This window comes from Lethenteron reissneri, chromosome 42 (genome assembly GCF_015708825.2).
Source record: "Lethenteron reissneri isolate LAM-NWPU_2019-01 chromosome 42, ASM1570882v1, whole genome shotgun sequence".
Classification (NCBI taxonomy): domain Eukaryota; kingdom Metazoa; phylum Chordata; class Hyperoartia; order Petromyzontiformes; family Petromyzontidae; genus Lethenteron; species Lethenteron reissneri.
The window spans coordinates 7,846,768-7,868,785 of record NC_083820.1 but is presented as its reverse complement, the minus strand read 5'-3'; the positions used below and the strand labels follow the sequence as shown (position 1 = coordinate 7,868,785).

General features: G+C 45.8%; 2 protein-coding genes across 2 annotated transcripts; both read right to left on the bottom strand.

Moving 5' to 3' along the window:
• Positions 1-856: 856 nt before the first annotated feature.
• On the bottom strand, positions 857-13,558 carry MTRF1L (mitochondrial translation release factor 1 like). The gene is made up of 7 exons (XM_061568865.1): positions 12,359-13,558; positions 8,997-9,076; positions 7,363-7,546; positions 5,987-6,150; positions 3,451-3,568; positions 2,083-2,219; positions 857-1,151 (listed from the first exon to the last, which is right to left on the bottom strand). The coding sequence occupies exons 1-7, from the start codon at positions 12,726-12,728 to the stop codon at positions 939-941; spliced, it is 1,266 nt and encodes a 421-aa protein (XP_061424849.1). The 5' UTR covers positions 12,729-13,558; the 3' UTR covers positions 857-938.
• A 3,383-nt stretch (positions 13,559-16,941) lies between these two features.
• LOC133352907 (2-iminobutanoate/2-iminopropanoate deaminase-like) lies at positions 16,942-21,539 on the bottom strand. The gene is made up of 6 exons (XM_061568913.1): positions 21,291-21,539; positions 19,657-19,762; positions 19,235-19,289; positions 19,021-19,089; positions 18,816-18,871; positions 16,942-17,390 (listed from the first exon to the last, which is right to left on the bottom strand). The coding sequence occupies exons 1-6, from the start codon at positions 21,353-21,355 to the stop codon at positions 17,328-17,330; spliced, it is 414 nt and encodes a 137-aa protein (XP_061424897.1). The 5' UTR covers positions 21,356-21,539; the 3' UTR covers positions 16,942-17,327.
• Positions 21,540-22,018: the final 479 nt, after the last annotated feature.

Sequence of the window (22,018 nt, the reverse complement as noted above, 5' to 3'; positions counted from 1 at the left end):
CCAACAAGGCATGCCAAAAGATGCGCTCCAACAACACATCACCAAAACACATCGCTAACACCCAAACAGAGTTTTTTAATAGCAGGGACAAAAATTTCCGCCCTTTGTTTATTTTGTAATTGAAAACGTGCTTTCGAAAAGTTCCAACTCCACGCTTCGACACAGTTTGACGCTGTCGGGAGGCACTACTCGACAGCAGATCCGTCTCTGTATTTTATTGTTTTAACCTTTTTTTTGCAAATTTTTACAAAACAAAATAAAATTTGTCGAAGCAGCCACCGTGGCCGGCAGTCCAGCCTCGTATTTTACACTCGGACACGTGCCAAGGGCTTTTGCCAAAAGCCACTATAGAACTCGCAAGGGAAGAGAAAACATGGTCATGTAAAAACACCCAGGAGGCAGGCAACACTTCGAGAAGAACTGTGTCGACTTCAACCACGGCGCACACGATACCGATTTCCTTAAATTGACGAGTCGTTGAGGTTACTGTGTGCTCGGCCAGTGATGGGCCAGGGTCAGGATCGTGCTGGAGATGTCCTGGTGATGCTAAAGAATAGGCATTCGGTCACAATCGGTGTCCAGGGCCAAAGTGAGTCGGCAAATGCTGAAGGCTGGGTAGAGGTCAGGTGTGTCCTTGACAAGTACAACTCCACTGGCTTACCGGTAAGCATACTTGCACACACACACACACGTTACCGATTCGCTTGAGTCAACGCATCGCTGAGACGCTACCGGTTCGTTCGGAGAGGTGGGCCCAGGTGGACTGTTTAGGGTTAAGTTGCGTGTGCTGCTGTCAGGAGCACATCCCTGAAACACCATTCCACTTCGGGTTCAGGTAGAGGTCTCAACAGGAGTCTGGGTTGGGTGAGTTCACGATAACACAGCATCTATCCTGGGCACTGGCTTGTCCGGCAAGCAATGAAAATCTTGGTCGTGGGTCAAGTGGCCCCTTCGTCGTACGAGCTGAGCAGCTCGGCGAGCGCCTCCGTGCGTGCGACCTCCTGCAGGGCGGCCACCATGTGGTCCAGGGCCTCCCCGCCTTCCAGGAAGGCGGCAACGCCATGCACAGTGCGGCCAATGCGGTGGTCCGTGATCCGGTCCTGCATGAAGTTGTACGTCCGGATCTTCTCCGAGCGGCCTCGGGATCCAACCTGGACAACGGGGCAAGGGAGCGGAGCAGGGGTTCAGACGGATTTCAGGAAAGCGCGCGTGCACACACACGCACCCGGGCCAGACCTCCCGCTGTCCTCCCGTATACAATGGAATGCGCTTCCTTGGCCCTCGCCTTTCCCAACAGACTGCAGAACTTCCGCAGGAAAGGACAATGTTTACACTGGACTTGGGAACCGAAACTGAGACAATTTTTCCTTAAATTGCAGTTGAATTTCAAATATTTGTACTACCACGAGATGGCCGGGTGGCTCAGGTGGCTAACGTTGTGTTAAGAGCAATGATCTCGCACCGATGAGATCATGGGCTTGAGTCCGGGCAGCCATCCGACCTTAAATTTGGTTCTCAAGTTTAGCAAGAACAAAAAAAAAAACTTGGTAAACCTCATTTATCCACTTGATTAAACATTGCACATCGGTGAATTAATTATTTGGTTCGTTTATCATGCGACGATTATTCTACGCAAGGCACTGAAAAGGTGTACTACTTAGTATACTATACATAATATACGCAACTGAGCGACTCTGGAAGTAGTGCTGTGGGAAGCGATGATCTCACAGAGCTTGTGAGATCACCGATTAGCATGGTTGGCTACGTACGGTGCAAAAGAAGTTCAACATACATACATCAGCCCAACATCACGTATCCAACTTGCTGGTGACTGAGAAAGTGACCATCTAAAAAAAATGTACAGTAATACCATGCGCAAACTGCTTTAAACAAGGAGCTTCAGTAGAAAGCGAATGTGTGTAAGTTAAATAATACATCAGTGTGTGAAAAGGTCGGAATTAGGAACACCTATTCCGTCTCCACGCGGCGACACAAGTGGCGAAAGAGCGTCAGCGGCGGAAGGCAACTGGAAGAATTGTTTCAAGCGGCGAGGCGAGCCGTGGGCCGGTGGCAACCGCGGACCTGAAGTTTGCGCGCCGTCTGCTGCTTGCTCAGCCGCTCTTCAAGCTGCAAGTCGTAGAGCTTGGCTCGGAGAATCGTCATCGCCTGCTTGAGGTTCTGGATCTGCGAGCGTTCCTTCTGGCACTCGGACACCACGCCTGCGGCCAAAACGCTCGGTCAATTCTCACAAACTTGGACAAGTTTCAAGCTTCAAGTTTACTTTGTTTTGGCCAGGTGAGGACTCGTGGAGGGGCTAGGATGGTCTCATTTGCAGGAGTGACCCGGGTTTCCAAAATTACAAAAGCAAAAATAGATAAAATAACAAATATAAATCAAAAAACATCTGTGTGTCAATGAGAATGTTAGGGCTGGTTCTGAAAGCTATGCCGTATTATACACACGTATATCACATAGCACTCAAGGACATGTTGGTGCCTGCACCACATCCGGCCACTTCTGTCTGCCTGACTGATATTGGATCCTCTGTGTTGGCAGTGGAGAAAAAGCAAAGTAAAAAAAAATCTGCCACCTTCGCATGCATACGTACGTACGTACGTAAATACATTCATGTTATTTACAAGCAGGTGACGAGCCCATCGAGGAAACAAGATGCTTGTGCAGAGGAGAACCTTTTCATTAATTTATTTTTAGGTTAAAGCCACTGCCAAAAGTATTAAAAAATATATAGATGATTGTGCTTTGATTTTGTAGGAAAGTCTGGAAAGCTGAAATTACGCACAAATATAGCAAAGGCCATATTTTTTTTTAAACAAGAATGTTTGAATATGTACATCAAAATTTAGAGACCATTTCCACTCAAACAGCAAGTTTAGCTTAAATTTCTAATTTGTGTGAAATCATATGCTAATTACGAACAAAAATATACCCATCATCAGTGAACAAAGACACATCCCGCCCATGAATTTGCGATGCTAAAACCCGGAACGGTTTGTCACGGTCTCAGCGCAATGGAAATAAGTATAACCCGTAAAAACAAAGTTTTTCACTCTAAATCCTTTATATGCGTGGCGGCTAGAGTCCTCTCGTCCTCTAGCTTGAGATGGCTGCCACCTATGGGTCAGATTATTGTCTGCCAGTATTAAGCAATTGGTAATTAAATATTTAATTTGTTTTCCCTAAACAGTGTAAAATTTTGGAAAAAAAAATTCACGAACATTAATTGTCTCGCACAACGAGTCTGTGTGCAAAATGTCAGCTCGATTGGATCACGGGAAGTGGGTTAAAAAACGACCGAAAGGTTTGCACGGTCGTAAGCAAGCAAGCACGCAAGCGAACTTAATATAAAGGATTTTAAAAAAGTACGTACGTGTGCACGCAGGAACGGCCCAGTAAGAGGGAGAGAGAATGGGCCAGGGTGAGTGTCCACACCTGTGGGGAGGTGAGTGATGCGCACGGAGCTGTCCGTGGTGTTGACACTCTGGCCCCCTGCCCCGCTCGCCCGCTTCGTCTCAATGCGGAGCTCCTTCGGGCTGATGTTCAGCTCAATCTGAGTGTAAAAATTATTCAGAGACATCGCGGAATCAGACTCTTCATTTATCCTGGAGCAATCCGATTAGCCACGAAGCTCTTTTTGTCACAGATGTCCAGCAGGAGGCGGGTCAGAAAGTTACAACAACAAACACAACAAAAAACAATCGGAGTGCAAAGTATAGAAACGGGAAGGGACCGGAGCTAGCTAGAGCCTACGCAGTGCATGAGCCAACAACTGTTCACTGCACTCCAAACAATTAGTAATCCAAATGCAGTTTGTTTTCATCGTTGGGCTGCGTGTTGAGCATTTCATTCCTCCAGCTTTGCCCCTCTCTCATCTTACCTGCCTCGCCAGCATATTGTCTACGCTCCAGCAATAAAGGCATCCTTCTTACAAAGCTCACTGTCAACCGTCGTTCAATGGGCGGTTGCTCTCTCTCGGGTTCTGCTCCTGTTGTATGGAATTCTCTTCCACTTGATTTTTGTGCAGTTGAGACTCTGTCCTTGTTCAAGTCAACACTGATGACCAATTCCTTTGATGTTGCATGCAACTAATTTTTCATGTTATGATAATTGGTTTTTTAACCTTTCATCTGGAAACAAAACTGCCAGATAAAAGGGTAAAAAAAACAATTATCATTTTGTTACTGGCAAATGAGGTTCCAATGGTGTTTGCCATGTTATTTTCTTCCCCCTGTTTAAGTGTCTGGAGATGCAGCTGCATTTAGATGCTAGTATATAAATTCTGTTTTGTATTGAATTCCTGAAGACTCCTCGAACTTAGTGCGTGGCAAAAGGTTGAGAAATGCTCAGCGCCCCTTTGCCAAAGGTCTCCCCCTACGGCGGTGGCGGTTTTCTGCCATACTTCACCACATTAGTCACCACGGTCCAGAATCAAACTCAGGTTGTCAGCTTATAGCACATTGCACTAACCACTGCATTTCCCCTCCTAGGATGTAACTGAGGGTTTAACATATACAAGCATGTGTCGCATTGCACTACAGTATAATTATTGTCTGTATAGCCATGTAAATTGGATTTATACTTTAAACGTGACTGCATTTACAACCTTCACGTCATAAGCTGCTAAGCCTTCTGATTAATGAGCTAATCCGTGAATTACATAACTTATATTAATAATTTAAAATATAAATCCATTAAACAAACTGCAATACATCCAACTCACTTGACAAGGCAATATTTAACTTTACTGACAGGCTAAACGCAAAGTTATAATTTTCACTTTTAGCAGTGCGACTAAAAGATTGAAAAAAATTCCATTAACATGTTTGATTTACGGGGTGCAGTGACATCGCGAGGGCAAGCTTGCTGAACCTGCGTGACTCAAAACTGGAACCCCGCCGACTGTTTAACAATGTGAACTTGTTCAGATTAGGGACGCTCTGGGCATCGGGCCAGGACAATATCCGATTCCCTCCGTTGGTCGTGAATCTCAAGGGGTTCGCACGCAGCTGCCTACTCCGGGATATTGGTTCAATAGAAATAAAAAAACCCTGACATTAGCTGGGTTTTGTGTCACCCCGTAACCCCCCCTCACCCCTACTTTGGCAATGGTATATTGTTGTACAAAATGCTGCAATCGATTCTACAGTGGAAGTCTTTTGAAAGACACACCCTTGCAAACGTCTCATCGTACCGCGATCGATGCATTAAAACAGCCCCAATAAAACAATACGGTGTCATTCTGTTTATAACTCAAGAACCAAAAGTAGCATAAAGTATATTTAAAGATAGACCTTTGCAACGTCTCATCGTATCGCTATGGATGTAGTAAAAGTTTATTGCCATTCTCTTTACAACTCAAGAACCAAAAGCAGTATAAAGAATGAGCAATGTGCCATCAAAGTGTAGCACCTTTCCAAAATGCATTTTTGTTGTTGTTCAGGGTGTGATGTGATCTGGAGAACGGCCAAAAACGTTGAGTGGAGTGATTTCTTGGTTGCAGTTGCTCACTGGAGACACCTATGAGCTGATATCTGATTTATTAAATTTTCACAAAAAAATTATGCTAAAAACACTAATTTTGATTGTAAATTTTCGGGACAGCCATGTACAAAAAGATAACTTCCTGTGCACATGGCATGGGTGGCATAATGGCGCACGGGTGTTTTTAGCTAGTCTAACAACGTTATAACTCGTGCTTTAAGTTTGGAGAAGGTAAAATAATGCAAGGACCAAGAACCTCCTCTACACATGTGGCTGTGTGTTGCATGGGCGGCACGGGTATAATTTTTCATTAAAAGAATCGATATATGTGGAAAATATGGTTTCTTTACGGATGTATGTTGAACTTCTTTGACAACGCACTTAGCCAAACCGTGCTAATCAGAGGTGCGGGGAAAGGACAACGAACTAAACGAACTAAACTTATACACGAAATGGAACGCACGATGATCACCCATCCCCGTGTCACCTCGGAGGGCTGGCGCAGCACGGCGACGGTGATGGTGCTGGTGTGCACGCGCCCCTTCGACTCGGTGCGCGGGATTCGCTGCACACGGTGGACTCCGCCCTCGAAGCACAGCAGGCGGTACGCGCCCTCGCCCGTGATGCACGCCGTCGCGTGTCGCAGGCCCCCTGCACACATTAACAACAAAAATATACAAGGAAAAAAAAGGACGCGTATGGGTGGATTCTGTAACGGTCCTCGCGAGTGTTTAATTAGCGATCGCGTTATCGTGAATTTTCTAAACTTCAAGCGGTCATGACTTCGTGGGAGAGGCGAGCGTGTGCATGGCGTGGTGATGTCCAGCGGCTGGACTCGCCAACTTCACCGACCGGCGTGGTTAAGTATATGGTCACAATCGCCCCCGTCGCTCAATGTTGTGGGCAGGACCTCATCCAGCGGAGGATTGACAGAATTAATTTTAGTTAATGAATCGATCCATTATTATATTCCTAATGGACATGCCCGTCTTACCCGCCTTTCGATAGCCGTATGCGGCAATGAGAAATTTGGTGCTGTGCCCCGTCTGACTGAAGTTGATGTTGGCATTCATTTTCCACTGCTGCAATTTAATAAAAACACACAGCCGGCCAGCCACGCTTGTGATATTTGGCACCACGCCTGCAAGCTGCTCTAAAGAAAGTAAGTTACATTTTTCCTTTCAAGCTACATGCCGCGCTACCCTCTGGCAGACAGGACGCACCTGGCCTGGTGGTGGTGGTGTCTGCGAGTGTGTGTGTGTTGGGGGGGGAGCTATGGCGTAGTGGTTAGCGCACTGCGCTACAAACCCTAGCGACCCGAGTTTGATTTCCCGCCAAGACTAACACCAGTGGTTATTATCTGAACTGGTCCTGGGCTTCCCCTAGCTTGATTCAGCCTCAAACGGGTACCTGGTGCAGTGTGTAAATATCAGCACTGAGGAGATCAGAGATGGCCAGATGTGGTTCTAGCCACACCACCTCTGCGTGTACCATGCTGCTGGCTTTCATAGGTGCTCGTTAAACTGCACTTGCCCCAACGGTCTGCAGTGCTATAGAGGGAGCTTTGTTTTTTGTGTGCCTGTGGATTACGAGAATGCGTTTGCGGATAGCAAGAGCTGTGTAAGCCAGTGTTCTTCATTGCAAAGCCTGCGGGCCACTGGCGGCCCCTAGTGGCCATTCGTGCGACTTCTGATGTGCGATCCCCAACGATGCACAAATGTGAAAACACCCCCCATCATGCTGTCAAATTCTAATGGTTCCAAATGTGTGGCGGCCCTCACACTGATGATGTCCTATCAGCGAAAGTGCTCCCCTCCTCCCTCTGAAAATTAGTGAAGATCACTGGTATAAGGTGGCGCTCACCCATCTCGCTCCATTGGTACTGCAGCCTTTCGAAGCACCAGTTCTGATGCAGCGCGTAGTTCTCGTACATGTCGAACACCTCCGCCGTGAAGAGCATTGCCTCCTGGCCGCCCACGCCCGCGTACACCTCCAGCAGCAACTCCCCCTCGTCCTCCTCATCCCCCGGCAGCAGCAAGGCCAGCACCTGCGCCAGCAAGACCCGCCACCCCAGCCCCAACACACACACGCGCGCGCGCGTACAAAAAGCATCAGCATTAATGATGCTTTAGTATATTTAGTATTTGTGCAATTCGTATAGCACAGTGTTCTTCCCTAAATTTCAGAGTGAGGGACCCACTTTCACCGAAAAGACATAAATGTGTGGGCAGCCACACATATGAAACCAGTAGGTTTGACAGCATGATGGGGTGCTTTCACATTTGTGTATTGTCGGGGGCTGCACATCAGGAGCCGCACTAAAGGCCACCAGTGGCCCGTGGGACTTGCAATGAAGAACAATGGTATCGCAGCAGGCTTTCACGAAGGCACTGTGGTTCACAGACGGACACAGTCTGCCAGTAGGGGGAAGATGTTGCTAGGTGGTTTTGCACAATTAATTTGGGTGTAAATTTGACCAATTTTTGGCAAGTTTGCACCGTGAAGCCGGCATACATAGCCTAATCTAGAGAATGACATCACGGGATCTTTCACGTACAATATGAAGCTGACTAGCGTCAGCATCATATTCATCAGGGAAATGCCTGGGCTCAAACCGTTAACCTCTGCAAAAAGCTGCAAACGTGTTAACGATCAGTCATGTCACCACTCCCCGGACCTCTATGGTTACATGAATGCTTGATTGAGACATGTTATAGCACCGCCCTTTTCCGCTGTGCAACATCACGCGCAATTAAATATAAATTGTGACGTAACGTTTTATGACTCAATGACACCTAAATGGGGGGGGGGGGGGGCGGTGACACAATGTTTAGCTCATCGTACGATGAACCAGGCAACGCGAGCTCGTTTCTCGTGGCCATGGCTAACATCAGCGTTAAGTGATATTTCAAGCAGTCTTGGGATCTCACGTCACCAACCCCATCTGAGACGAGCATGGCAAAGTATGATAAACAGCCCCAATAAAACAATACGGTGTGGGAGGTCCTTCACCCAGCAGTGGCTTGACAAAGGACTGTACATTTTGAAAAACTGCAGCCCTGTGTCACTCTACTGCTGCATAAAGGTCTCCCCACACAATGCCACTCAAGGGGGTTGTTTGATCATAGAGCACCATGCTGCTCAGCGCAGGTTGGTGGTGAAGGGGAATAAGTGCCAGGATCAGTTCAGATATTTCTCGCCACTGATGTGAGCTGTGGCAGGGAATCGAACGGAGGTTGCCAAGTTTGCAGCGTAATGTGCAAACTACTGCACCACCACTGTCAGTCTGTTTTTTATATATACCTAAAGTGTCCTTACACTTTGCACTTACATGGGTAATTTACTTGGTTATGAAGTTATACAGATTCATGTATGTATGCATATAGTGTTTAGTAGTATGAACTAATATTTGCATGAATTATTTTTTTAATGATACCCAAGTATAATTATTGTTCATGGTACCCAAGGGACTTCAATGCCTAAGGAAAATAGGGTACCTTTTCCTGCAACTCGTGAATTTTTGCTTTGCAGATTTCATTTTCTTCCTCAGCTAGTTTTCTCATCTCTTCATCGCAATCTGCCCAAAAACACAGAAAGGTAAAAACTGATGAAACACGTTCGCTCAGAACTGGCCGTCTTGTTACATAATGTACAACAATCACACACACACACTGCTGTGAATAAAACATTAGCAAACATGATCGCATGAACTACAATTCAATTGTGAATTCAAAAAAATACCGAGTGTTTAATTATTCACGAACAAAGCACCACCATCTGGTCTGGTTGTTTTAATGCACCTCTCTCCCTGATTAAAATTCCACTCTGCAAGTTGACTCCGAATTCATGTTTAATGTCTGCCAGTATTATAATGCCCTTCAGTTATCCAGGTAAGCCTCACCGAGTACTAAGATAGATGTTTTTTTCAGGAGGGTACAGCACGAAGGGCATTTGGCGCATTTAATTCCCGTAATGTTCCAATGTAATTCTAACCTCCCATTTCTATGTTCCACACCTTTAACAAAACTGCACTGACCAGCTCGGTGAAGTGTGACCTGCTTACCGTTCCTGTACTGCGTATGTACGTTGAACTTCTTTCGCACCGTACGGAGCCATCCGTGCTAAACCTATCGGGGTGTTTGTATTGTCTGTTGATGTAACTTGCTGACCAGCCCCTACTGGATATGTGAAAAAACAGCTTAATAGCTCATCGGATTCCTCCAGTCCCCACACGATATGAGGGGACCCTCATCCACAAAATGGCTGTTGGATGCTGGTAAAAGGAGAGACGTATCATCGCACTACACAGCAAGCAGCTTATGGCCAATATCACTGATCTGGGCCATAAGCTTCCTGCTGGTATTATCAGTGTGTGGAGCAAGCAGATGCTGTCACCTCACATTACATCAGGCAATGATGGGTTAAACTCACATTTGAGCAGGGATGTGATTATACCATGTCTCAAGTGTACAGAAGTTAGTGCACTATGTAAGTGGCGAGATGTTAACTGCCTCGCCTGGTATACAGGAGGTCGTGGGTTCGATCCCGACCCTGACGCCTGAATACTTGGAGTTTGCGTGTCTCTCTCCCACGTGGTCGTGTCGATTTTTGTCTGTCCTCGGGTTTTTCCCTCCACATTTAGAAACGCGCGTTTTAGAGTATTTGGCTGCTATAACTTTACACGTGATAAGCCACTTCATTGGGCTATCATTTGTGGCCAGATCGCTTCTGAAAAAGAGCTGCGTAGGTTTAGTGGGCCTTACCTGGTAAAATAAAACGTCATTAAGCTTAATAGTTTAGTTTTAAGGGCGCAATGAGAAGTGATGTGGCACCTCACATATGCAGCTGAATTATGATTGCACCATGTAATTGTGCAGCAGGGAGTGACGTCACCTTGTAGTGTAGCAGGTAGTTGATGCACCATGTCATTGTGCAGCAGGAAGTGATGTCACCTTGTAGTGTAGCAGGGAGTTGATGCACCATGTCAATGTGCAGCAGGGAGTGACGTCACCTTGTAGTGCAGCAGGTAGTTGATGCACCATGTAATTGTGCAGCAGGGAGTGATGTCACCTTATAGTGCAGAAGGTAGTTGATGCACCATGTCATTGTGCAGCAGGTAATGATGTCACCTTACAGTGTAGCAGGTAGTTGATGCACTATGTAATTGTGCAGCAGGGAGTGACGTCACCTTGAAGTGTAGCAGGTAGTTGATGCACTATGTCATTGTGCAGCAGGTAGTGATGTCACCTTATAGTGCAGCAGGTGATGCACTATGTAATTGTGCAGCAGGGAGTGATGTCACCTTGTAGTGTAGCAGGAAGGTGATGCACTATGTAATTGTGCAGCATGAAGTGATGTCACCTTGTAGTGTAGCAGGTAGTTGATGCACTATGTAATTGTGCAGCAGGAAGTGATGTCACCTTGTAGTGTAGCAGGTAGGTGATGCACCATGTAATTGTGCAGCAGGGAGTGATGTCACCTTGTAGTGTAGCAGGTAGTTGATGCACTATGTAATTGTGCAGCAGGGAGTGATGTCACCTTGTAGTGTAGCAGGTAGGTGATGCACCATGTCATAGTGCAGCAGGGAGTGACGTCACCTTGTAGTGTAGCAGGTAGTTGATGCACCATGTCATTGTGCAGCAGGGAGTGAGGTCACCTTGTAGTGTAGCAGGTAGGTGATGCACCATGTAATAGTGCAGCAGGGAGTGATGTCACCTTGTAGTGTAGCAGGTAGTTGATGCACTATGTAATTGTGCAGCAGGGAGTGATGTCACCTTGTAGTGTAGCAGGTAGTTGATGCACCATGTAAATGTGCAGCAGGGAGTGATGTCACCTTGTAGTACAGCAGGTAGGTGATGCACCATGTAATTGTGCAGCAGGGAGTGATGTCACCTTGTAGTGTAGCAGGTAGGTGATGCACTATGTAATTGTGCAGCAGGTAGTGATGTCACCTTGTAGTGTAGCAGGTAGGTGATGCACCATGTAAATGTGCAGCAGGGAGTGATGTCACCTTGTAGTGTAGCAGGTAGTTGATGCACCATGTAATTGTGCAGCAGGGAGTGATGTCACCTTGTAGTGTAGCAGGAAGGTGATGCACTATGTCATTGTGCAGCAGGTAGTTGATGCACTATGTAATTGTACAGCAGGAAGTGATGTCACCCTGTAGTGTAGCAGGTAGTTGATGCACTATGTAAATGTGCAGCAGGGAGTGACGTCACCTTGTAGTGTAGCAGGTAGTTGATGCACAATGTCAATTTGCAGCAGGGAGTGATGTCACCTTGTAGTGTAGCAGGTAGGTGATGCACTATGTCATTGTGCAGCAGGGAGTGAGGTCACCTTGTAGTGTAGCAGGTAGGTGATGCACCATGTCATTGTGCAGCAGGTAATGATGTCACCTTACAGTGCAGCAGGTAGTTGATGCACTATGTCATTGTGCAGCAGGGAGTGATGTCACCTTGTAGTGTAGCAGGTAGGTGATGCACTATGTCATTGTGCAGCAGGGAGTGATGTCACCTTGTAGTGTAGCAGGTAGTTGATGCACTATGTCATTGTGCAGCAGGGAGTGAGGTCACCTTGTAGTGTAGCAGGTAGGTGATGCACCATGTCATTGTGCAGCAGGTAATGATGTCACCTTACAGTGCAGCAGGTAGTTGATGCACTATGTCATTGTGCAACAGGGAGTGATGTCAGCTTGTAGTGCAGCAGGTAGTTGATGCACTATGTCATTGTGCAGCAGGGAGTGATGTCACTTTGTAGTGTAGCAGGTTGTTGATGCACCATGTAATTGTGCATCAGGGATAAACCCCTTTCTCAATGTGCACCGTGTCATGGTGCAGCTGCACAGGGAATGTCCTCTCACCGTGTAGCAAGGAGTCGAGGTGCCGCATCTCTTCCCGCCTCGCCTGCAGCTGCTTCACGTGGGCAGCCACGGTCGCTTTCTTCCCGGGGCTCATACCAACCTCCTTCCCCCCCTCCATCATCACCACCTCACCATCATCACCCCCCATCTCCCGCGGCTCGGTCACTATCTTCTCCAGATACCTCTGCAGCCTGGGGTCCTGGAAGGTCGCCTCTGCCCAGCTCGCAGAGCTGTACAACCTGGACGAGGCTGCGGCAGAGGGGATGGAGAGACGCCGGCCCCAGCAGCGAGGTCCCCGTGGCCTCAGGGGACCCCGCGAGCCCAAGGTCCCCATTGCCCGCAGCAGCAGGCGACCCCCCTGCAGCCTCATGACGCGGCCGGGTTGGGCGCAACAAAGCCGGCAGGCTGAGCAGGAAAGGCGGAAGGCCTGCGGCCTATCGTCCTCGGTGTCTGGGTTCTGCTTTTCGAGATTTTTTTTTTGACGTTATAACTGAATCACTGTTATGTTTAAGAAGTTAGTGTTACCACGCCATAACAACGTTGTTGTACTATTCGTGCTTGCGCTGTTACGGTTGTGCAGCGTATGCACCGCAATAGTTTGAAGCGTTTCGCACCGTGCAATGTTGACCCTACCGGCAATGTCGTGCGTATGTTCAGCTTTAGATAATGTTTACTGTCAATTACAATAAGTGCCGCGCCTCAGTGTCGCACGGAGTGTAACGCACGTGCATTTTACGTTGTACATAGAGAAATTAAAGAACGTTTATAGCGATAAAATACCACGCATTGACATCAAGTTCATCGACACTTCGATGATCCAAAAGCCTCCTCATCGTCTCTCCTCGCCACCGACTATGTTATACATTTCCCCCCCACAAGGTTTAAAGGATCTTATTTCTTGTAAGTTCTAAATGTCCGCGTAAAGGCGACGCTGCACCCGCACTTGCAATGCACCGGCGCACAGTGGCCGCTACAGTGGCACACAAAGACAAAGGTCCCCCGTGTAGCCTGCAACAGACTTGGGGCAAGTGCTGTGAACGAGCGGCACCTATGAACGCCGGTGCGGCACACGAGGGGGTGGCCGGCACCACGCCCGACCGCCTTTGTCTCTCACCAGCGGTGACGTTCACTACGCACCAGGTTACTCGTTTGAGGCTGAGTCGACCTAGGGGGAGGCACAGGACCGGTTCAGATATTCGTCCACTCGCTAACCGCCACACAACTGCAAACAAAGACAAAGATCCCCGTGTAGCCTGTAACATTGTTGGGGCAAGTGCTGTTAGCGAGCAGCACCGATGAAGGCTGGTATTGTGGGACACGAGATTGTTATTAAATACTCAAATCGGAGACCCGTCTGACAATCTTATTACCGAAAGACCCCATCACGTATCATGTCCATCAATTTAGATTGGTATGTTATCTAAAGATAGCTTCAGCGACTGTTCTGCCATGTTATTAAGGATGTCATCAAAGTGTAGAAGTTGTCAGTCGATATTCTGAAGACCCCCATCGTATTGTGTTTTAGTCTGTTAGTCTTTTTGTCGAAAGATGCCATCATAGAATGGTTTCTCATTCTATGGTTTAAAGACTCCTTTAAAAACCAGACTGTCCATTTATTGTGCACAAATCCCACACAGACCAGATATTAATATACTGTATTATATATTTTTATGAAGACTTTCAGAGGTTGGAGTGTCAGTCTATTACCTAAGACCTTAATCAACATGCCTTGCAATAGGTATCTCTTTGGTGTTGGAAAATCTTCACATCTGTTTTATTGTCAGAAAGAGTAAAACCTCTTGTTCTTTTTTCAAAATTTTTTATCGTGGCAAAAAGGTCCATTAGATGGTTTAGTATACTATTGAACATGCCAATGACTTCATCATAAGGTACATCATTCTGCCTTTTCTCAGCACGGTCAGTCTCGTCTGTCCTATTGTCTAAAGATTCCCAGCACAAACTCGTCTTTTTAAATCCTTTATATTAAGTTCACTTGCTTACGACCGTGCAAAATTTTCGGTCGTTTTTTAACTCACTTCCCGTGATCCAATTGAGCTGTCATTTTGCACACAGACTCGTTGTGCGTGACAATGTATTTTCGTGAATTTTTTTTCCAACATTTTACACTTTTTAGGAAAAAATTAATTATATTTAATTAACAATTGCTTAATGGTGGCAGCCATTCATCTGACCCATAGGTGGCAGCCATCTCAAGCCAGAGGACGAGAGGACTCTAGCCGCCACGCATATAAAGGATTTATAGTGAAATACTTTGTTTTTACGGGTTAATTTTATCTTATGTCAAATGGCCACGTGATATTTTTTGTGTCAGTTAATCATCTCAAGACTCATAAGACACCATTCACATGTCTATCATTTACAGACCCAGACCACAGCATTGTATTTTGTCTATGGACTACACCATAGATCGGTTTGTTAGTCGACTGTGAAAAATTTCTTGTCAGCGACAGGTTTGTGCGTGTAATGCCTAAATGAATCTATGCAATTTTATTGTCGAAACTGTCAGGTGTGACCTGCTTAAAAGAGTCAGATTTGCTCCCGAGGGCGATTGCAATGTATTTATTTTATTACTTCCCGAATACAGTGTTGTTTTAAATAGCTCTACTGTTTGTTGTAGTACAGAGTTAGACTGATGGCCTTAATCTAAGTTGTCTTATGGTTGTTGTTGTTGTTGTTGTTTGACTTGCATCCCACTGGGATTTTTGCACACAGCGTTGGTGTACGGTGATTTTTTCTGCAATATTTTGCTGTCTTTTCTTGGATTTTCTGTTTGCACTTAGTCACATATTCACTTTAAGATGTTTTTTTGTTCATGTTTTTGTTTTTTGTTTGTTGCGGTTGCACCCGATTCAAGAGCCGAATGGCTCACAGGGCTATGCCTAATAAATTAACTTGAACTTGAGTTCAGTGTAGTCAGTCGTAATAATTTACATGATCAACGACTTGACTTCCATCACGAGTTTGCTCTTGTAGCAAACTAGTGAATGTACATCGGAGGACGGCTGCTTGCGTTGTGGCCGAAACGTCGTGAGAATTGTATTTTATAGTTTTATTTTAATTATTTTATGATTTCCCTTCTATGTGACTTTACCGAAAGAACCAAGAAGATACATCGGTATCGTCTGGAAAAGGTGTTTCAATCATTTGACTGTGTATATAATATTATTTGGGTCTTTCCGTAAAGTCACGTAGGTAGGTTCAAAGAAAATAGTAATCAACGATCTGTGCAATCCACACACCAATACTTCCTATCAATAGTTAAACATGGTCAAGGTGCAGCCCTGCAAGTGCTTGCTCACGCCACTGCTGGGAGAAGGGCCTCCACTAGAGGGAGCTCTACGAACCCCCTCCACTCGTCCACACACCTCAGAAGAGGTGGGAGTACACACAAAGACAAAGATCGCCAGGATAGCCTTAACAGACTGGAGGAGCAAGTGCTGCACCTACGAAGGCCGACACAGCACGAGGGGGTGAGTGGCCAGCACCCACGCCCGGCTACCTTTGGGGCCGTCCATAAATGACGTCACCCGATTTTGGACGATTTGACCCCCCCGACCTCGTCACACGGCGTCACAAAAAGTCAGACCCCCCCTCAAATATGACGTCACAAAGCTCTGCCCCCCCCCCTCCCTCCAAAAAAATTAAACATGCTTCAAATCGCTTTAAACTATTGTCATTGTAGTGCGTATTTAATGTGGCGCTGCACTCTGATGTAGGAGAAAACGTTTATTAAAAAGTCTATTTAATTAAGTAGAACGTGTTGTCTATATTTATTTAAAGTTGCGCATTTTGATGTGACGTCACATTTCTCAAACCCCCCCTCGTCACATGTATGACCCCCCTAGGTGCGTGACGTCATTTATGGATGGCCCCTTTGCCTGCCGAGTGGCAATGTTTACACACAGCACCAGGTACTCATTTGAGGCCGAGTCGACCTGGGGAAGGCCCAGGGCCGGTTCAGATACTCGTCATTGGTGTTGACCGTGAGCAGGAATCGAACCCAGATGGTCGTGTTCGTAGTGCAGCATGCTATCCGGCTGCACTACTGAACCCCACAATATAACGCATCATGCGCAAACTGCCCATTGAATGTGGTGTCCCCATTTAAACTGTTAGGTGGAGATGTTGTAGACGATTTAAGAAACCTTTCAATTATTTCCACTACTGCGCCGGGAGATCAAGCCGGCGACCTCTGCATTGCATGTCCAGCGTGGTAACCATTACACCATGGGTCCAATGTGGAGAGACCCAAATTGGTTTCATTCCAATGGCAGCAGCAGTGACCACTGCCAAAAACGCATCCAGAGCGGTGCTTGCGCTCGCAGTCTGTACGCATTTGAAATGTCAAACGAGGGCCTTTGGACTTTGTAAATCCACTGCACAACATGCAAATGTTACTGTGAAAGTTTGAAAAAAAAATTTGCACAATTATTATTCAGGTTTCCATTGCCCGTTTCAACTGTATATCGCAACAGAGTTTGTGAGTAGTGACCTTTGAAACCATCAGTGGTTTGGAATACAAACAATGACTTACATAAAGTTATTCAATTTCCAGCATGGTCTTACACAGTTTTTTAGTTTATTTTGTAGGGAATACAAACATTTTTCTGTCGTAATGTCTACAGACCAGAGTGTCTAATTAATTGTCTATACGAGATGTTAGTTTTCACAAGAGACACATTATACAGTGTTACATTACAGCTACCCTGCTAAAACATCAGGGAGACATTATAGAGACAACATTTTACGTTAAAAAACTTTAAATGTCTCTCTCAGAATCTCAATACCACTGATCCAATGATTTAACACTCGTCTGTAAAATATGGAATCATCGTCGCTTTCACAATATTCCGTCGGCTGTTGTGATGAAAAGTAAGAGGTTCATTAGAAATCAGTGGCGGGAGGGGGGGAATTTTTTATCAGATCACCCTGTATTTCTGGCAGACTGTTACAAGTTGCTCTCCGTGAAGGGGCCCAAAACAGCAATCGCCTCAATCTCCACCTTTCCGCCCTGAGGGTGAGAAACAGAACACGCGGTGTTAGCAGCCAACGCGGGCCATGGAGAGTGACCTGGCCGAGCAGTAGCATGTTTGCCACTTGTTGCAGAGGTGCGTGGTTCGAGCGCATTCGGGCTATACTGCGGCTGTATTCACAACAAAACAAATTAACCCATAAAAACAAAGTTTTTCACTATAAATCCTTTATATGCGTGACAGCTAGAGTCCTCTCGTCCTCTGGCTTGAGATGGCTGCCACCTATGGGTCAGATGATTGCCTGCCACCATTAAGCAATTGGAAAAAAAATTTCACGAAAATTAATTGTCACGCACGAGTCTGTGTGCAAAATGTCAGCTCGATTGGATCACGGGAAGTGGGTTAAAAAACGACCGAAAGATTTGCACGGTCGTAAGCGCGCAAGCAAGTGAACTTAATATAAAGGATTTAAAAATACGTGCCGTCGTCTTCTTCACAATGGGGGTTGGGAGGTGCCTTGCCCCCCCCCCTGGTGGCCAAAGCTACGAGTTGGGGCCCCTTTGACAACTACCGTGAGATAATTTTTCAAAAATGATATTGCAAAGAAGTATTTTGCGAAGACGGATCGCCCCAACAGCGTTAAATGTTCGAGACCGTGATCATAATGACGTGATCAGGCAAGAGGAGCCACAATATATAATAGCCTCGGTGCGACTGTGCGAGACAAATTAAATATTGGGGCCCCACCTGACTGATGGCCGCACCCCCTGAGCTGATAATTAGTTATGCCACTGCAGTGGATGTAAACAATTCGGTGATGTTATTCTGTGCTGACATAAGTCAAAATTTGCCGAATTTTAATGATTACTCGGACATTATATCCTTGAATGTGTAAAAAAAGCACATAGCAGCATCCCGACCGGCAAACTATAGCCCCATCTGTGAAACAAAGCGCCTTCGTGATAGCCACGTACTGTAAGAATTGCACGGATACGAAATGTATTAAAATTATTAACAAAAGCCCTCGGCCTTATCCAGACCACCAGTTGCAAAGACCTAAATGTGGGGTAATTTTGTCATTTAGACCACCAACTGGATAATGCGGAAACCTTATTGTACATGCAAAGCACACAATGCACAAAGGTGAAATATATTTGTTTCCAGCTGCTTTAATGTTTTTGCTGTGATGGGTTTACTCATCATTTACAGTTATAATTATTTTTCATATTCACACTCAACATTGCTGCCAATGTATAATAAAGCATGCACATGATTTTTCAATGCGCTTAATTTATATGATTTGTACACAGATGGTCCCGTTTAGCCAGTTGCCGTGGCTATGTTACAAGGGAGATCCGTGGTGCGTAAGCACAGCAACATCAAAGACAAAAACATCAATATTGCAGAGAATGAGTTACAGGGCCCTTTGGGACTTATGCACAAATATTGGACAGATTTCTGACCTTTGGAAGCGCGGCAACTTGGTATGCGGCACGGGCGGGGAAATTCTTGCTGAAAACTAAAAGAAAAAGTCAATATTAATATTAAAAAAATACATAATTGCTCACATAATGCACTATTGTACTGTTACACGGTGAACAGATAAACGCAACACGAAGCTGCAGATGTGCAGTTTTATCCACGAAAGTGCACACACACTTTACTCACATTCTTTGTACACCTCATTCACAGTTGCGAAGTCATCCATACTTGCAAGTAGAACCGTCGTCTTCACGACTAGACAAAGAAATAAAACTCTCTTTGATGATCGTACCAATATGAAACGTTTCATATTCTACCATATTGCTGAACACAGCGTGTTGATAGTGTAAGTGTATTAAAGAGATGAAGAGTTTGACAGATTTCAAGAGTGATTAATTACCATTATTGTAGTCACAGTTTGCTGCTTTTAGGATTTCACCCATGTTCACAAGAGCCTGCGAAACCAATGGACCAACAAATACACCAATACTTCCAGTGTCAGCAAGTGTTCATGGATAAGGTCTTACTCGGCAGCATTTCTGGAAAATTCCGGCACAACTTAAGTGAAAACTCTAGTAAACTTGAAACATCATGGAAATTACATTTTTTTTTTACCAACTTGAGTAATGGGAGAAATCAGGTCGATTCGAGAATACTCGAGTCAACTCGAGTTGACTGTCCACAGAAGATTACTGGGTTTAAAGTCAGCCAGGTCGGACTGTCGTGAGAACGCGGGCCGAGCCAGCGAATCCTGATCACGAAGCGAGCCGGCACACTTCCAGTGGCTGTGGAAACAAGGCCAAGAGGCAACGGTGGCCTCACCTGGCGTGCTTCGTTGGCAACGCCTCCTGCCACCAGCGAGCCCGACTGCGGCTCCATCCCCAGCTGTCCTGAGATGTACATGGTGCGATCCACAAGCACGGCCTGGCTGCAGAGGCAATACATAGGGAAGAGAGCGTGCGCTGCGAATGTCAGAGGATGAACAACGCAGGGCCAAAGATGAATTAATAGCATGGTGATCAAGTTAACCAGAGGGATTCATACTCTTAGTTATTTCGGTAAAGTCACGTAGGTAAAAAATGAAATAAAAATTAATAAAAATAAAACAATAAAAAATAAAAAATCACGACGTTTCGGAGGCAACATCAGGTGGGACCGTCACAACCAGATTTGATGCAGAAAATCTGGTTGTGACGGTCCCACCTGATGACGGAGACTTGTGTTGCCTCCGAAACGTCGTGATTTTTTATTTTTTATTGTTTTATTTTTATTAATTTTTATTTCATTTTTTACCTGCGTGACTTTACCGAAAGAACTAAGAGTATGAATCCTTGCAGTCACGAAAGCTTCAAATCTAGAATTAACCAGAGGGAACAGTGACACAGTGATTCAGTGACTCTGCTACATACCCAGCAAGCTGAGTTTGATTCCTGGCTACGGCTCACGTGAATGGCAAGTGATAATCTTAATGTGTATTTGGCTTCTGCCTCACCAACTCGCACTCGCCGACGTGGTGAAGTATGGCAAACCAAAAAAAAACCCCGTGACTTGCAAACCAATGAGAGTATTTTCATCTACGTGGTGGATCGATCAAGGGCGTGGATTGCAATTTTCTTTATCATAGTAACCGTTGGGCGCAAACGTTATTTGCCAGTAAGTGAATGAAGAAGCCTCGGGCAAGTTAAAATATAGTTGTGATATCATTCGGCTCTCGGTTGAGTTTTCATTGGGAATCGATTTGGTGGGCGAAATGACCTCTGCACAACAATTGAACCGGATCTCATGGTTGACCTCAACTTCCTCTGCAACCACCTCGTCAGGACACCCCTTCACACTTTGCATGCCATTTTGGGATACTTGATATGAAGTGCAATCCTGTAAATCAATCGGCGGTTTGGATGATCTGTGCGGAATGCGGTGGTCATATGTTAAATACTGCCATTCGACAGCTGCAGTTGCCGCTTTTAAATTAAGAAGGATGGGATTGCAGTGCCTGCACACCCCATACTACATCTAATAAAAACAAAACATAATAAAATAATATAATATTATGTTTTGTTTTTATTATTTTATTACTTCCCTTCTACGTGACTTTACCGAAAGAACCAAAAAGATGAATCCCTGCAGTCACGAAAGCTTTAAATCGAAACCCCATACTACACTTATAGCTATTATATACATGCTTTTTTATAGGTACACGCCGGATTCCCCACTCGTGCCACTCAATGGAATTGGCCAAGAATCCCAAAGCAGTGCAGCAGGCCCCTACTCTGCAAAGTTGTCTTGAGAAGCCAAGTCAGGCGTTCCATTGATATAATCGAACGGCATAATCATCATCATCATCGTCGTCGTCGTCATTAAACCCAACACAGTGGCAACTGAAGTGCTTGCCCATGGCACAGTTTTGCAATGCACGTCTACTGCCCCGATGCCCACCCACGTGTCCATCCCCGTACCTGTACGGCCCGATGGCACCGGGCGCCTTGGCGGTGCTGATGATTCTTCGCACAACGGAGGCCATTGCCGTCTAAGTAAGGGAGGAGATTTGTTTATTTAACTTTCCGTTTGCACGCAGACTTCAACTAAGCAGCGAGGGAGGAGGAAGAGGAGGAGGAAGAGGAGGAGGCCGCGTCGACTTGTGAACGACCAAAAAGCAAAGAAACGGAACAGCAGAGTGGTCTTTACGTGCGGCAGCCGTCAGCTGTTCTGGGGAAACGCCCCCCCCCCACCCCGCGGCCAACTTTAACCAATCGCAGCGTCGCACGCGGAGGGCGTTGCCGTGATTCTGCAACGCCATTGGCTGAGAGCGCGAGGGGGGCCTGGCTCGGAGGGCGTGGCCTCGGGGCCTGAGCAGCTCCGCCCGGTCTCAAGTTGCAGGCAACTTCGTGACTTTGTCCCAACACGTGTTGCTGTTGCTGCCATTGTGAACGTACTCGTGATGAGTTGTTTAGCAGCTGCTGATTCGGTGAAGTTATACAGAAATTAACAGGTTACATGGGAATAACAGGGTTTGTTTTATATTCTTGGTTCTTTCGGTAAAGTCACGTAGAAGGGAAATAATAAAATAATATAAATATAAAACAATACAAAATTCTCACGACGTTTCGACTGCAACACAAGCAATCGTCATCAGATGTGAACTCTACAGCAAGAAAATTTTCAAATTTTGAGAATTTTTATTGTT

What these genes read in the sequence shown, in the direction of transcription:
- MTRF1L (XM_061568865.1), bottom strand. Translation starts at nt 12,728, where the DNA reads ATGAGGCTGCAGGGGGGTCGCCTGCTGCTGCGGGCAATGGGGACCTTG. An exon ending in GTACCAATGGAGCGAGATGG is followed by an intron (nt 6,151 to 7,362) that starts GTGAGCGCCACC and finishes TAATGTGTGCAG; the next exon opens with GGGGCCTGCGACACGCGACG. An exon ending in TGCTGCGCCAGCCCTCCGAG is followed by an intron (nt 3,569 to 5,986) that starts GTGACACGGGGA and finishes TTTTACACTCAG; the next exon opens with ATTGAGCTGAACATCAGCCC.
- LOC133352907 (XM_061568913.1), bottom strand. Translation starts at nt 21,355, where the DNA reads ATGGCCTCCGTTGTGCGAAGAATCATCAGCACCGCCAAGGCGCCCGGT. An exon ending in GGTGCCATCGGGCCGTACAG is followed by an intron (nt 19,763 to 21,290) that starts GTACGGGGATGG and finishes TTGCCTCTGCAG; the next exon opens with CCAGGCCGTGCTTGTGGATC. An exon ending in TTGCCAACGAAGCACGCCAG is followed by an intron (nt 19,290 to 19,656) that starts GTGAGGCCACCG and finishes TTGGTTTCGCAG; the next exon opens with GCTCTTGTGAACATGGGTGA.